The sequence below is a fragment of the Platichthys flesus genome, chromosome 23 (assembly GCF_949316205.1).
Source record: "Platichthys flesus chromosome 23, fPlaFle2.1, whole genome shotgun sequence".
NCBI lineage: Eukaryota > Metazoa > Chordata > Actinopteri > Pleuronectiformes > Pleuronectidae > Platichthys > Platichthys flesus.
This window is the reverse complement of record NC_084967.1, coordinates 5864068-5880797: the sequence shown is the minus strand read 5'-3', so window position 1 is coordinate 5880797 and position 16730 is coordinate 5864068. Positions and strand designations below refer to the sequence as shown.

Below are 16730 nucleotides of genomic sequence, written 5' to 3'. Positions count from 1 at the left end.
AACGTGTATAAATGAAGAGTTTGGAGTTGTTACAGAGTTATTGACTGACAAAAATGAAAATATTGAAACAAATGGTCTATTTACTTAAGCTGTTGTTCAGCGAAAGTACGGCATTGTCAAGTGTTTACCTCATGATAAAAAAGAAGGAATTTCACTGCCGCTGCAGCAGCTGCACGTGTGTAGTGAGGGGTGCGCACGTGGAGCAATTGAAGGGCTGCACACATTTCTTCTCACACAAATATGATTGGGTGCCACTTCTCGACCATTCCAAAGTAGCCCGCTGGCATCAGGCCTAACCTACCGGTTCGCTGTAATCCTCTCCACTTTGATCTCACACTGAGCAAACACTCTGGAAAGCAACTCGTGCAAAAGTTGTGGATCCAATGGAGTTCGGCTAATGTGCTCTTAAAAGCCAGTGGAGACTTTTTCCACACGTGCATGTTATATTTCCTGTGATTCCATATGGGCGATAAAAAAGCTTGACACTCTCACCCAGACAAGTAAAGATGAAGGGATGTGTTGCCCACCGGCAGCTTCCTTTCTTCCTTCCAACCTTTCTGCCCTGCTATTTTCACTGTGTCTGCATGGGTCAGTATTCAGCGCTCAGAGGTAACCTTTCAGACATCGATAAACCTTGAGGGCGCAACACAGCCGGACCAGGACAGAGAGAGAGACTGAACGAGAGAGAGGAGTTGACCTGCACTTGCCACAAAAGTTGAGAGTGACCTTATGTGTTTTCAGCTGCTGCAGCGTTAACCCTCACAGCTTAATGACGCCCCAGCTCCACAACAAGCACCGCGACCGGCTGGGTGCTATAAACCAGCTTGTAACCCCATAGAGCAACGTGCACACTTAGCTGAACTTAAAAAGGACATAATCAATCCCTCATTGTTTCCTCCCGGACATAAAATCAATGGTAGGCCCATCATGAAAGCCGTGCTACTGAGATGTTCGGGGCATGACATCCAGCGCCTTCGATATATCGGCCACCAGGTGAAGGACCTTCGGGAGGCGTCTTGAAGGATGGAGTTGTTTCTAAATGAAAGTGTCCCATAGTCGTCAGTGAGGATACATTCAATGTGATCTGAATGTTACATCTAATTTGAGACAAAACACGCCGTCCTGTACATTTACAAATGTAACTCACATGTAAACAGTAATATGAATTAAAGCCCTAAAAAAACAATTAATTTGCCTGAATAATAATAATAATAATAATAATAACAATGAAAATTCAAAAAGAAACAAACAAAAATAAAATAAAATTTCTCAAATTGGCTCATTCATGGTACATGCATGTCCGAGATACAGAACATCGTGTTTTAATGGTTTCTAATCAAACTTCGACGCCACGCCAAGGTCACACCGTGTGACGAAGAATCGATCTTTGAGTTAGTTTGTATCTCTTGTTGAGATGACACTAACAAAAAATGTGAAATATGGCCAAAAATGTAAAAAAGCAGGCTTTCTATTCCGTTTTTCCAATTGCAACTATAGACTTTGTGTTGGTCTGATTTGATTTGATTTTATTTGGTCATGGACATGACAATGTCATTGGACCAACCAGATGCATTGTTTACAGTGTATTAGCATAAATGCTAGTTTACAACACCTGTCCACAGGAGGCTTCTGGTCATGATACCCCTGTGTATCGATTTTTGTGAAGATCCATCAATGTCAACATGTTCCGGGGTCTCGGGGGGGCACCGTTGAGCTATTTTGCCACGCCCATTGAAAATTCCTCCATAATACGTACATTTTCACCACTTTCTAACTTTCTGCAAATTTTGGTAAGAACTTGAGCATTTTAAAGCCCTCAAAGCCAATTAATTTGCATGAATAATAATAATAATAAGACATAAAGATTCCTTTGATCCTTTGAACGCTGACATTGCAGGAATGGAGTTGTTTGTCCGATTTAGTTCGACCCGGACGCAGAAGGCACCCATTCGAAATTTCTCGGCAGGAGGAATTTTCTGGTTCACATTACTGCACAACAACCCCACCGAGCAGACAGAGCAGTCAGCAGGTGTCTGCAATGAATTGACCGAGCTGTTACACATCGACTCAAACTGATACAGGACCTGGTGAACAGGTAGGAGTCTGTGGATAATAACATAAGAGCAGAATTTCATATAATAATATAATAGAAGAGGTGAAGTTAAACATTTTTAATTAAACAATAAGTCTAAAGAAGCACAAAACAGGCGGATTGTTAACATTTTAAAAGTAAATTTTGAATAAATTGTCGGATTGTTTTATCGTTGTCTCCAAACACGAAACTTGTGCATAGTAAGAAGCAGGTCATGGCTGTTGTTTAGGCCACATCCTCGTCACCTTCCCCCTCACCCTCGCCCTCTTCCTCAGCAGTGGCGTCCTGGTACTGCTGGTACTCAGACACCAGGTCGTTCATGTTGCTCTCAGCCTCTGTGAACTCCATCTCGTCCATACCTTCGCCCGTGTACCTGAAACAATGGACATAAGTTAGTGTATGAATTCTGGGTAATAACAGGGTTAGGGTTAGGGTTAGGTATTTCACTCACCAGTGGAGGAAGGCCTTGCGACGGAACATGGCGGTGAACTGCTCTGACATGCGTTTGAACATCTCCTGAATGGCTGTGCTGTTGCCAATGAAAGTGGAGGCCATCTTGAGGCCGCGGGGAGGGATGTCACAGACGGCCGTCTTGACGTTGTTTGGGATCCATTCTACGAAGTAGCTACTGTTCTTGTTCTGCACATTCAATAATTGCTCATCGACTTCTTTCATGGACATGCGGCCCCGAAAGATGACGGCAACAGTAAGGTAGCGACCGCGGCGCGGGTCACAGGCAGCCATCATGTTTTTGGCGTCAAACATCTGCTGGGTGAGTTCAGGAACTGTCAGTGCCCTGGAAAGAGACAGATAATTCAAGTCAGATTCAAAATACTTTTAAAAACGACTTCCTTGTCTGATACTGAATCCCGCCTCCCTACCTGTACTGCTGGCTTCCCCGACTGGTCAGGGGGGCAAAGCCTGGCATGAAGAAGTGCAGCCTGGGGAAGGGCACCATGTTGACAGCCAGTTTCCTCAGATCAGCATTGAGCTGGCCGGGAAAGCGCAGGCAGGTGGTCACCCCGCTCATGGTGGCTGAGACAAGGTGGTTGAGATCACCATAGGTGGGTGTAGTGAGTTTCAGTGTACGGAAGCAGATGTCATACAGGGCCTCATTATCAATGCAGTAGGTCTCATCTGTGTTCTCCACCAGCTGGTGGACAGACAGGGTAGCATTGTAGGGTTCCACCACTGTGTCTGACACCTGGAAAGGGAAAGTGAAGGGTAAGAGGGGACAAAGGGGAGAAGCAGGAACACCATTAAAGCTCAGAGGAAACCGGTAGAGCTAGAAACATCTGATAACATTGTAATGAGTGAAGTGTACCTTGGGCGAGGGGACCACGCTGAAAGTGTTCATGATGCGGTCAGGATACTGCTCACGGATTTTGCTGATAAGCAGCGTGCCCATGCCAGAGCCGGTCCCTCCACCAAGGGAGTGTGTGAGCTGGAAACCCTGGAGGCAGTCACAGCACTCTGCTTCTTTTCGCACCACATCCAGGACGGAGTCCACCAGCTCGGCTCCCTCAGTGTAGTGGCCTTTAGCCCAGTTATTACCTGCTCCACTCTGGCCTGTGTTACAAGCATATAAAACGAGCAATGCATACTTACTCTTGCAGAATTGTGGAAAGCACTTTTTTTTTGGTTTTGTTTTAAAGATCAAATCAAGCCAATTTTTTCAGGCTGTTTTTTTAAGACATGTTCATTTTTACATTTAAATTCTCACCAAAGACAAAGTTGTCTGGTCTAAAGATCTGGCCAAAAGCACCAGACCTCACAGAGTCCATTGTTCCTGGCTCCAAGTCCACGAGCACTGCACGAGGAACATACTTCCCGCCTGGTGATGACGGGTACAAGAATATAAATACAGACAATTTACACAATTGTGAAAAAGAAAATAATACACAATTAAAGATCGCTCTCTTTTCACTAGACATGGAAGCACAGAGTGACTTGAAATGTTTTCAACAGTGGTTTATAAATCAACTTTAATCCCTTTTAGATGATCTAACCCTGATTGGAAAAGTTTGGGCACAATGGCGCTAACCTGTCGCCTCGTTGTAGTAGACGTTGATTCGCTCCAACTGCAGCTCATTGTCTCCATGGTACGTCCCAGACGGGTCAATGCCGTGTTCGTCGCTTATTACCTCCCAGAACTAAAGGAGAAGAAATGTTAGGGGTTAAATTAGCCGGCTAACTAGCACGACCTGTCCTAGCAAGTCAAACTTAACACAGGCTTTGTCGCCAGGTAAGTTAATTCAGCAGCCTGAATCTGATCTGAATTTAACATTTGCTCTGTTACACTTTTAAAACTTGTTTTCAAACCTTGGCTCCGATCTGATTGCCACACTGGCCAGCCTGTAGATGCAGTATCTCCCTCATTGTGGTCTAGATGAAATGCTTGCGGACTGACAGAAAGATTCTTCCCCTCTGTGAAAGCAGATGAACCCAATTGGAACAAGTTAGCCATTCAAATCAAACGTGAATGTGATTGGTCACTTTTACACACATGGGTCAAAAATGACACAGGCTGTATGGGTCATACACAAAGAAACACCTGCCATACATTTCACACAGCTGCTTTTGCACAACTGATGCATGTATTATGTTATTATCCATTACTAGTGAGAAAGAGAGATATGTACAATAACCTCTTGACATTATATATTTGTAGCTAGCGTTAATTAAAACACAATTTGATATAAAACTTTATATACTCAATAGGCAATTCTTTGTCTTGATTCTGAGTCAAATCTCTGATGCTGATGAACAGGACTATTTTCCAGAGGATCAAGCTTGAGATTTTGGTGTGTCTTAGAATCCAGCTCTCCTAAATGAAAAAGGCTCTTTGGATGACTTAGATGTCATCAAAGGAGGCTATGCCTCATGGAAGATGCTGTATAGAAGATGCTATGTCATCAAAGGAGACTTCATTTCATACAGCAAAAGCAGCTATGTGAAATGTTTGGCAGGTGTTACAGTATGTACTATACACCATATGTGTATGTATATATATTTATTTGATCATAAAGTAAGAAAGAAACAAGGAAAACAATGATTTGCAGTATCAAAATAAAGATATTCATGTGCAATACTAACTAGCTCTTGACATATTTCCTAGCTAGCTAACAATGGCTACATCAACTAAATACAACTTGAAATAGAACAGTATATACTTATTAGGCAGTTCTTGGTCTTGATTCTGAGACTGAAATCTCTGATGCTGATCAAGACTATAGGTTCGACAGGATCAAGCTGGAGTTGTGGTGTGTCCTGGAATCCAGCTCTACTAAATGAAGAAGGCTCCTTTGATGCCCTGTGATGACACCTTTGTACGTTGTATTCTGGGGGGATCCCCACCCGATGGGAGACTCACTGATCAGCATGGATATTTAGCTCCTTCTGCGCAGTGGCCAGGTCCGGCCCCCTCTTCCAACTGAATGAGAAACTGTTCATAATCTTCTTGCAAACAGCAACAATCACATTGTCATGAAATCAAACATCTGGTCACTCAGCCTAACTCTCAAAATATATATTTTTAATAAATCTTTTTATATATATTCTACAGATCTTAGACAGATTTTAGATCCTATTTAAACTAAGTTTTCTGGCAATATATGCTTGACATATATTATATACTTAATATTTAGATTTTATATACATGGATCATGCGGACACAAAAATCAGGAAATGCTCTTATACAGTTTTTAACTGTATTAAACAATCATTAAAAATACAGTAACAGTTTTTAATTGAATGTAACAAATTTTGTCTTATTTATGTTTACCGTTGTTGATAGTCAAAATTATTATAATTTTCCCATCAGAGGGAGGCAAACCTATACAAATACTCACCAATCGCACTTATTCAGGCCCACAGCTAATCACCTGTTATCTTGTCGAATGTCTGAAAAGTCCAATGACTTGAGAGCATCTTGCAGCCCTTGTGCAATAAGCTGTCCTGTATAATCCTAAAGAAAGAAAACTTGCTTGGAGACACAAACTTTTTAACTCCCAGTTTTCTCTTACTGAAATGTACAACTCTGGAAGCGCTTTCTATGTAACAAATGTGCGACCAGGCAAATCATTTCAATTTCCACCACACTAATCAGGGCCATGTCTTTGGCGATGTGTTTTGTTAGTGCGGACATGGTCACGTTCCATTTTGGACTTGTTTTTGTCCTATGAGATTGAGACTCAAATGAAGAAGCCAGAGTAATTTGCTGCAGGGCTTTTTCCCTCGCGATTTTATTATGTGTTGGTGGAGATATGGAGATACAAAGATTGAGGCATTTTTCTTTTGTAGTGGATGGCATTTCAGATGGGGAAACAAATTTGTGCTACTGCTAACTCTTGGGGCAATGGTTTGGAAGCATATTTGCAGAGAACAGTGTTTGTTCAAAGTCTTACTCGCGATATCTGAACCACTGCCAAACGTTTTTCGTCGGAACCAAGTCGTCCGAGGCCATCTTCAATAATAGTCTCTGAACTCTCGTAAACTTTTTTTTTCTCTCTCAGGGGTTTCCAAAGTACTTCCCTCCGCTCCTGATACACAAATACGCATGTGCATAGGAGAGTTTTCTTGATGGGCGGGGGAGTGAGCAGTCTGCCGTGAGAGGGGCCGGAGAAGAGAGAGAGTGAGAGAAGCGAAACCCAAAGAGAATTTCATGCTGCTTGAAACATTCACCTGGAAATGTATATTTGATAGTCGCGATATAGTCATTTTATAAATCGCACGTGGTACAAGCTGCAATTTATGGATTTGTTCGATGTATCGCCCACCCCTACAACAATATGTCAAAGTTTTTTATTAATATCCACTCGGGTTCAGCCTGAAGTTACAAGGCTGTGCTGGAAGTGTTACTGTGCCTGAAATTGCTCTTTCTTACACTTGTGCTTGCTTGTTCCTGAAACCAGCAGCCACTTCATTCTTCTGTGCAAAAATCTAATAATAATAGGTGATGGAATCAGAGCTTGAAAGATGCAGCTCTGCTTTGTGCAGTGTTCCCGCACAACAAGAAGGCTCCTATTTCCAATCTTTGTGTGTGTAGTTTGCATGTGGCATCTTGTCTACACCTCTTTTCTCTGGTTACTCCAGCTTCCTCTTTGCCGATGGGAGACTCTTAATTAAACATAAGCGTGAATGGTTGTTTGTCTGTTAGTTGGCCCTGTGATAAACTGGCGACCTGTCCAGGGTGTATCCCAGCCTCTGGCCCAAAGTCAGCTGAGATTGGCTCCAGCTCCCCGCGCGACCCTCAAAAGGATGAGCAGTACAGATAATGGAGGATGGATGTGCAATACAAAGGAACACAGAAACAACACGGCTCTCCGAGCTTCTGTGGCGGCTTCTCCGCGGTCGCTTGCTGCCCGACGGTCCCTGACTGTCCCTGACCTGCACGCGGCTCTTGTCACATCTCTCTTTCAGCCCAGAGAAATGGAGTTTGACTCCGGCTGCTCTTGCCATGAATCCTCCGGGGGCTGTATTAAAAAGGCATCGCAGCAATGTTGACAGGAATACATTTATCGGGATTGTGTCTCCTTTCAAGAGGCGGCTGGGGTTGGCGCTGCCTGCCGCAGGTCGCTGTGGCTGGCTGGCAGGCCATTTGATCTCCATATCACCTGCCCGGGATCGTCCCGCACCAGGCTGGCGCTTCAGACGGAGCCTCGCACGCAGGAGCAGATAGCGATCCGATGGACGCGGCTTTTTATAAATGGCATTTTAAAATCACCGGGCATAAAGCTCACGTTTGGCAAATACATCTGTGAGGAGCCGTTAACGCTCCTCTTCTCTTGCTTCTTCTCAGGTTCTGCAGTGATTTGCCCGGCTTGCGAGGCATTTGGAAAATGAATGTGTGCCGCAGAATCTAATGACATCGGTAGCTTCACACCTCCAGCGCTGGAAATGGTGCGCTGCGTTTTAGAGCACTGAACACATCTATGTGGAATGTCATTCGAGTTTTCTGCATCAATACCAATCAGCCGGCGGTGGGACGTTTCACTCGTCCGTGGCTCTGCACCGGCAAACTGCGCCGTGGTTTACTGCACCTGTAAAACCCCACAACGTGTAAGAACCCTTATGGTGCCATTATAACTATCTATCTTTATTTTTTTTACTGCAAATGAACACATCTACAGTCCCATCTAGAAAATGGGGGATTGTAAGGTTGGTCGAACTATACAGTGTGATACATAATGGAGGAGTTTCCAGTCCGACTAAGTCCTATAAGCTCTTCTCCCTCTCATTGGATGTTTAAAGGCGGCACAGTGTTAAATGGTCTGTATTCATGTAGCACTTTTTTAGATTTGATGACCACTCGAAGCTCTTTACAGTCCCGACTTTGCCAATCACCCATTGTGCGACTTTATGTTCAGCTCTTTCAAGTGCACTCTGATTTCTTTAACACTCATACTTCTCTCACAACATCGTGTCTTGTGAATCAAGGTGGAAACATAACTGTACCATACCCTGTGTGTTTGTGTGTATGTGTGCGTGCGCGTGTGCGTGTGTGTGTGACATCTCAAAAGGCCTAAAGCTGCAGTGTGACTCATAAAAAGTGCACAGCAATTAGTTGGATTTCTCACTTTCACAAAAGCCAGAAAAGTTGCACCTCTTGATGATTGAAGAACACAGAACTGGAGACTGAAACACTGCCATTATACAGTGTAGAATATCCTTCCAACAGGATTCCTTCTGTGGAGGTATAAGGGATGCACAAATTCATACTCACACACCACAAATCCCAAGAAGTAGAAAGCTGCAGTAGACACATGTACGTGAAAAACTATGAAAAATGTGCGAACCAACTGAAACTATCAAGGCTAACTGCTGGGCTGGGATGGTAACAACCTTAATGGACGATGGAGCAAGCATGCAAACAATGCTGCAAAGTACGCTGCTATACAAAACACTGGTTCATTATAAAACTGTGGCAGGGCCAATTAGAACATGGCGGGCCGCCACATTCTAGATAATAAATGGGAAACACTGTCTACACACAGCCGAGGCTTATAAATTAAACCCTGAAATCAAACTATTTATGATATTTAATTTAGTGAGATATGATTGGTTTTCTGTGTTTTAATCTGAGCCATACAGAGCAGGCAGAATATGTTTACGTCAACATCAGGAGCTCCACACACAACAAGGTGGTGTTGACTAGATCACCAGTGACCAGTGTAGCATTATGGGTAATCACTAAAGTGTAGCTAGAAGACGATATATACTCCTCTGGGATATGGAAAAATGGCTTTACCATATATTGCTCCTATAGAACAAACAAACTGATATTAAAACTTCAAATTAGACACTCCAATCTTTTTGATGTTAATACTTGAACCAATGCTTTTTATCAAGAATTACTAGGAAGGTATATATACCAACATGGATGTTTTGTAGTTGAAAAAATAAATATTGCTCTGCAGTGGACAAACTGTGCAATGGAATGTGATGTCATCATTGAACAAACGTATCTTCTCCCTTTCTGTAATGTCAAAAATGATATTGAGACACCGACTGTCGGTTTATTTTGCCTCCAGTGGTACTCAAAACTGAAGTAGAAGTACCAACACACTCATTGGTATACATATTTTATCGTAATCTTCACTTTTTTTTAATAATGAAACATTTTGGGAGGTTGAGAGAGAAATTCCTCTTCACTAGAACTGCTGACTTTCTGTGATGCCGGGCCCCATGGGGTGATTGCTTTTTTTGAGTTAGTGTTGTAAAATGTACAATATGCTCAATTTATATGTAGTAAGGATAGAACCTATCCTAATATGTAAATGATGATGTACTGTCTTCTTTATTTGTCTTTGTAAAAGTGTAAATTAAGAACTTTTTAACAGGATTCGGTCAAAACCACATGCAGCTTTGTGAAGAATCAAACGTCAATACACATTTTTAAGCCTCTGAAAACTGGGCTTGTTTTACAGCTTGACGAGAATGACTGCAGGTTGGCATCTGAAAGTAAATGAATGGAGTGAAACATGTATTGGATAGCTGATCGGTAAAGATCAGAATGGGGGAGTGAGCCACACGATTGAAGTGGAGACACGACCTGGGTGAAGAGGAGCCAATAATTCCTGCTCCCCCAGAGGTATTCTTGTTGCTGCCACTGGAGATTTAATGTGTGGTGAGATCCACACAAACACAGCTGAACAAAGGCACACAATCAGAGCTGGGCAAACAGCGTGGAACCTGCCGCTAGTGAACGCATCATAAATCATCCTTTATATCCTCTGATTTTACATGGAAATTTCCCATCAGAAGCAGAGTGGCTCTTTATGGGCTTTTGTCCTGGCTCTACGCCTCGAAGGCCCCTCAGCGTTATGTATATGAGCAAGGTTCGGATGAGACCCGACTCTGACACCCGATCTGACAGCAGAGTCATTACTAGGAGATTATGAATCAAACATTTAGTCCACACTCAGGTTTATGAGATGAACCGCTGAGGGCTCCTGGGCTCCTTTGCATTTAAATAACCTCTTGTGGCCGACTCTAACACTCCGCTTTATTAGGGCTCACCCAGACTAATGATGCAGCACGCCCTATTAATTGCCAGAAATGTCGGCTTGGGATCCCCGCGATGCTCCTCCTTCCCACCTTTTGGCTTTTGAGAGCAAGAGATATATCTGCTGACACGGAGATCAAAGCCGAGCACTGATGGCTTCGGTGGGAGTCGACGCGGAAGGTTCAGCTCGGAAGGATCAAGGGTCTTTATCGCCGAGGAGGCTGCTGAATGCAAAGCGATGGAGGCGCTGCGTCCCCGGCTTCGAATCTCTGGTTCCGCTCGGTGTTTGGTTTTGAATCAAATATCCAAACACGACACGTGATCCCATAAAAATGTATCGATCCCTGCGGGGGGGAGTTGGGCTGCTGCATTGGCAGGAGTGACGGCGTAAAGCAGGAAGAGAAACACTAGCGAAGACACAAGCAAGAACTACATTTATACACAATAAAGACAAGTAATACACACAACCCAAGGAAACAATTATTTACACCTAACATTCATGTAATTTCTCCTTAATAACAACTTATAACGAACACACAGGTATGACTACTACTACACTTCCTATTGTATTTGTTTGTAAATCTGCCGTGATGACCCTAGTTAAGACTGAAACATGCTTCTGCGACTGCGTCTGCGTCTTTTCACGCCGCTGTGGCGCAAGACTCGTTTTCATTCATGCTTCCCCAACCGTTGCGTGTCTTACAAAGCAATTCCGCGCCAGAACACTAGGCGGAGTAATGTTTTTTGTTCGAAGACGACCTGAGAGACGCCTTCTGTGGGTGTGGCAATCGTTGTTGACTGTTTATTTACCTTCTACCAGTCGTGTTCTCCATTACAAACACACGGTGAACCATGGCAGAGAGTGTATTCACGATTCCAACCGAACAACAATTGATTGAGATGGAGCTGCTGGACATTGAAGAGCAACTTCTTATAATTAGTCATCAGGAAAAGCGACTGGAGAGGGGACGGAGGCGTAGGTGGTCTGTACGGCCATTAAATCAACCGAGGCCGAGGTCCTTGTACTCAGACATCGACGGGTTATAAAGGTGCTCATATTTTCGGACCTCTTCCGACAGGAGTTCTTTGCGGTTGTCCATTCTTCTTTTTAAAATCTTCCATTGTTTCTGCCTGTATTATGGGGCATGAAACCGGAAATGCAGCTCCAGAAGGGATATAGAGCAGACCAATCACAGCCTTGCGGGCTGAGTGAGCTTGCGGAGCTTTGCCGTAAATTTTAGAAAAATGGGGCGACGCCCGTCAGCACGTAAGAAGGGATACATAAGCACGTAAGGGACCCGGAAGGGCTCTTGCGCTTACGGGCCCGTGAAAACGCAGAAGCATGTTTCAGGCTTTAGAAGGAACTAGTGAGTCTGATGAGGGGTCATGAAAAATAAAAAAAAGGGTAAACAGGAAATAAGAAGTGATATGATATCAAAGCATCACTGTAGTTAAACATTTGTTGGCCCAATTTCTTTTAATATCGTCATATATTTACATAAGCATTTAATTGTATCTATGAAATAAATATAAAATAATAATAATACAAATAAAACTTTATTTCTATAGCACATATCAAAACAAGGTTATAAAGTGCTTTAATAAATACATGGAAATAAAAAACTGAACAAAACAAAAAACGAAAGATGACACAAAATATTTGTTTAAACTAAAATCAGGCATTAAAAGGCTTTCCTATAAAATGTATAAAATGAATATGTTTCTATATGAAATATGTAGCTATCTATTTATACAGAAAGATCCTATGTATTTAAGCTCCATTTTATTAAAGAAAAAAACTCCAGACCAAATCAGATATTGTTTGAAGAGGTGACCTGCAATCTGAAATCAATATGAGGGAGAAAGTGTTACAGAGGTGCTGTATGATCTCATTCTGCATCCTGATCAATATTACACCCTCGTTAGCGAGACAAATTATCCACGGTCTCAGTTCTCCGCTCGCCCCTCGTCCCGCCGCTGGAGCGCTCTGCCTCTCTTCTCAGCCCGGCTCGTTTCTAATCACACCTAAGAGGGGATTTTTTTTTTTGGATCGAGATTAATTGCGTCCCTTGGATCCCTGGCCCCCCCACCTGCCGGTTTGGGCCCCGGCCACCCATCCGGCTCCTGAGAGTATCAGTTTAACCCGGGCAAAGCACGGTGATGGCTGCCAGGGAGGAGAAGAGGAGCTGTGGAGTCAGCCACAGAGTGCTGTAACAGTAATGCAGGATGGGGAGTAATGCTGATGGATTTGGGGAATTTGAGTGAACACTATGTGTCTGCCTCTGTGTGTGTGTGAGTGAGTGTGAGTGTGTGTACGTGTGAGTGTGTGTGCGCGTTGCTCTTTTCCCCTGCCACTTCACATACTACGCTTGAATGGCTGCCAGATCTGACAGGCCAGCTATACCCAGAATTCCCGTGTGGCAGGCCTCTCAAGGTTGGAGGGTCTTGTTGCCATGTGAACCGCGCAGAGCATGATGCACTGCACCAGGAGCCGGTTCCCACCCGGGCATCGGGGGGGTGATCACACCTGCTCTGTTTACTTTAGTCGGGAGCGGGGCGGAAAAAAGTTCCCTTCTCTGTGTGTCCTTGCTTTTAGCTTCGTTTAGTTAGAAACTTAAAAATGAGACGCCAAGAAGTGACTCACACGCTGGAGAGGTTTTCTCACAGATGGGCTGCGTTTGAGTCTAATTAATTTTTGTAATTTTAGTATGAAGACTTTGAAAAACAGTGACTGTCAGTGAGACTTTCCTCCTGATTCAGATATTGTGTTGCTGTCTTTTGGCCACTGCAGACCGATGATTAGCTGCCAAGACACAAATCCTGGTGGCGGAAGAGCTAATTAGCTCCTGAAGTGACAGTTAAAGTGTCATTGGGGATGGCACTATTTCTTTAATTTTTCTTTCAGTTAGATCACTTTCATTATTATTTTTAAGTTTTAAAACTTGGATGTCTGTGTTTTCTCTTCAGCTTCAGTTTGGAATCTGATCACATGCCTCCAGACGTCCATGTTACTCCGGAGTGGAGACTTATCTCCACCGTGCGTCTCTGCTGCGGCGGATTGATGAATCAGGAGCAAATCAAAAATGCAAATGCCGCTTTCCTTGCCAGAAACTCAATTACTCTGCAGCGTATAATCAGAGCAATAGATGCCTCTGTGAGATAACATGTGTCCAATTACTCTTGAATGTATCCTCTCCACTGCGTTTCAACAGTTTTTGTTGAATTTTTTGAATTCTCAGGCAGATTTTATTGCTGACTTTTGAGGCCGGTTCTGGATTAAGTGCAATTCAGATCAGACAGATTTGACATGTGACCGGTCGCAACCAGATGTCCTCCCAGTCTTTTGAAGATATCATTCTGACGGAGGATATCTGTCAGGAAAACTCCATATCCTCTTTTAAATCTCTGTTGAAGACACATTTTTGTAAGTGTTCTTGAACTTGGGGTTTGAACTCACTTTTCAGCTCTGAATAACCGACCTCCGAGGTGCAATGGAACGAGCATTAAAAGTTATAAGGGCAACATTGATATCTTATAGATTTTTTAAAGTGTACGGTTTTGGCAGCTTTCTGATTTCAAGTCCGGACTTGTTATATGACAGATTTTCCTTTTTTTTTTTATATATATATATAACGTTAAATATATATAATTTGAACAACTTGTTGTTCACCAATAAGGCATAAACAGATCTTTCACCTTCCTACGATTCTTATTTAATTTAGGTTGGTTGGGATAACATCCACATAATGAACCACACCACAGTTCTCCTCTGAGGGAACTCAAAGGGCCAAGGCTCTGTTTGTTGTCACCAGCTTGCAGCTTTCTCATCTGGTCGAACTGAAGCAGAGTTCACGCATCATCCCGGCTGTGAACGCCGCCTGTAAGGGACCTGCTAAAACCAAACACACACCACCAGAGTAGACTCGATGAACCCTGACTGACGCTCACAAATGTGTTCTCCCACAGGAACGAGATAAAGGGACGGGGCGGGAAACTGGTACGAGATATATCCCCGCTCAGATTGTCGTTGGTGTCGCAGTTACTTGTCACAGTCTTTGTAACCTCTGACCAGCATAATCTTTTAATATGTGCCGTGGTGAAGCTCCGGGTCAGCCCCACTGCAATGGGAGAATGTGAGACAGTAAAGACGCTATTCCACCTTGCAGCCTCATTTCACCCTCCGGAAATGAAACCGAAAGCACGACCGAGGAAGACAACACACGCAGCTGTACATTTAATGGTGCACAAAATTACCCGGCAGTCCTTTTGAAAAGAAAATTCATAATTCTGCTATTTCCTTTCATTATACTACAAAGTGCTCCCAAAGTATGAAGTGATTTGCATGTAAAGTGTCTTGACGTCCACACCCCCACTGGGTTTTTATTTGGGCTGCAGGGGGAGAAGACGATATCTCGCTCTGCCTCGCGCACAGAGATGAATGAAGCTGCCCAACCGGAAATCCAGACTGTCTCTTAAAATGTGCACATTTCTGTCAAAGCTGGAGTGGGACGAGGAGGAGAAGCAGACGCTTTCTGTTCATTCAGTTCCTATTCTGGGAGGAAACCAGTAGGAACTGGCATCTGATGAATCACAGCAAACGTATAAAATCTACTTGAAGCTGTGCTAGTGCCACGTCTTTCTTCAAGAGCGTGGTCTTTCACTTTGAGAGCAGGACTTAGTGATTTTCACGTTCAGATTTTGTGATGCTCTCAGTCAAAGCCCTGCGCTCACACTCAAATATACACCGCTTGTGCTCAGATTAGCTTTTTCCCCGTATTTTATGCAGACAACGGCAAAAGTAACCAAAATGAGGGCGGGGCAATTTCATGTGACATATTGATTGTGGGAATCTTGTCAGAATTGTTGTTGCACAAACTAATCCAAGTGCGTGAATTTGAAATCAAGAAAAGTCCTGAAACTGAAAGCCCACTCTCTTAAATAAAGAAACGGAAGATATTTATTATTTATCAAACTTCAGCCTGTTTTTCTCCGACTCTCTTTGGATGTAAAACTGACCAGTGGTGTGAACAGTCATCTTGACCAGCAGGCTGGACTGAGATGATGGATTTCATTTCTCAGGCATCAGGGATGTGAATTTCTGGCCAACACCACTTTCCTTATCTGCGATGGCTGATACCTGGCTCAGCTGCTGTGGCTCAGACATGTCGGTCCATCATGTGTGCCATGGCGTTGCTTCTGTTCTACACGGAGCTCTTATTAACATTATTACATGGGTTTCTGTTATAACTAGTACGCATGTAGCCTCCATTTTCTCCTTATTATAACATGCTATTTGCTAAGATGGTTCAAGTATATCATTTACAAGCCTATCTGAATATCATTTTTTGTAATTGTTGAGGTGCCCTAAACGTTTGTAATTTGATATATGGCTGGCTGGTCCTGTCCTGTTTGCGATGTTTTTATTTAGTCTAAAAATCCATGCATGTAAAAACTGGCCAAATCTCAAAACTAAATAAACAGCAGAGTCATTGGGTGTTGGATTAGTAGCATACAGTCGGTTTGTCAACAACCTTTCTGCCAGTGCATGTGGAACCCAGTTGAGAGCCGTTATAGTGAATCGAGAAATGAATCACGTGAATCCCTTCAGACTGTCCTATAGAATAGGCATTACAATTATAAAAACTTTTTGAGGGGATGAAAAGGAACCTTGTCAGAGCTGAGAGTCGGACTGCTGATCTTTAATCAGTGCAAACCACAATAAACCAATCCAGAGTCATGGGTGTTTCACTAATTTGTGGTAGGACCTCCAGGATTCCCAGTCAGGCCACCTGCACTCGGGTACGTTCAAACACTCTAATTGGATTATTTCAGCGTTGCCATGACAACAAGTCAATCACACGCACCTCACCTGAGACAGAGGTGACAACAAGCAGCAACTAACACATCGTTTTTCTTTCGCTCCCGCACCCTGATGGGCTGATGTAGTCGTGAAGGAATTGCGGGGGAAAACACAAATCAGCGAGCGGAGGCCCACAGCAGGGGCGGTGACAGGATTTCAGCCCTGCCACGGTGGGGGGGCAGCAACATTTCCCACTTTTCAGCCGCCGACTGCATCAATCTGCTGAACGGGAAACACTGAATGATTACGGCGACGTGCTGTCGCCTGCAGTT

General features: G+C 43.5%; 1 protein-coding gene across 8 annotated transcripts; it reads right to left on the bottom strand.

The window, feature by feature from the left end:
- Positions 1 to 2317: 2317 nt before the first annotated feature.
- LOC133949097 (tubulin beta chain-like) lies at positions 2318 to 4471 on the bottom strand. 8 transcript variants are annotated; one of them, XM_062383271.1, is made up of 7 exons: positions 4415 to 4471; positions 4136 to 4245; positions 3816 to 3934; positions 3417 to 3661; positions 2974 to 3296; positions 2544 to 2888; positions 2318 to 2465 (listed from the first exon to the last, which is right to left on the bottom strand). In XM_062383271.1, the coding sequence occupies exons 1-7, from the start codon at positions 4469 to 4471 to the stop codon at positions 2318 to 2320; spliced, it is 1347 nt and encodes a 448-aa protein (XP_062239255.1). The 8 variants fall into 8 exon arrangements, with proteins under 8 accessions (XP_062239255.1, XP_062239256.1, XP_062239259.1 ...); XM_062383272.1 differs by having other exon boundaries at positions 3816 to 3926; positions 4137 to 4245; XM_062383275.1 differs by having other exon boundaries at positions 2544 to 2633; positions 3193 to 3296; positions 3816 to 3926; positions 4137 to 4245.
- Positions 4472 to 16730: the final 12259 nt, after the last annotated feature.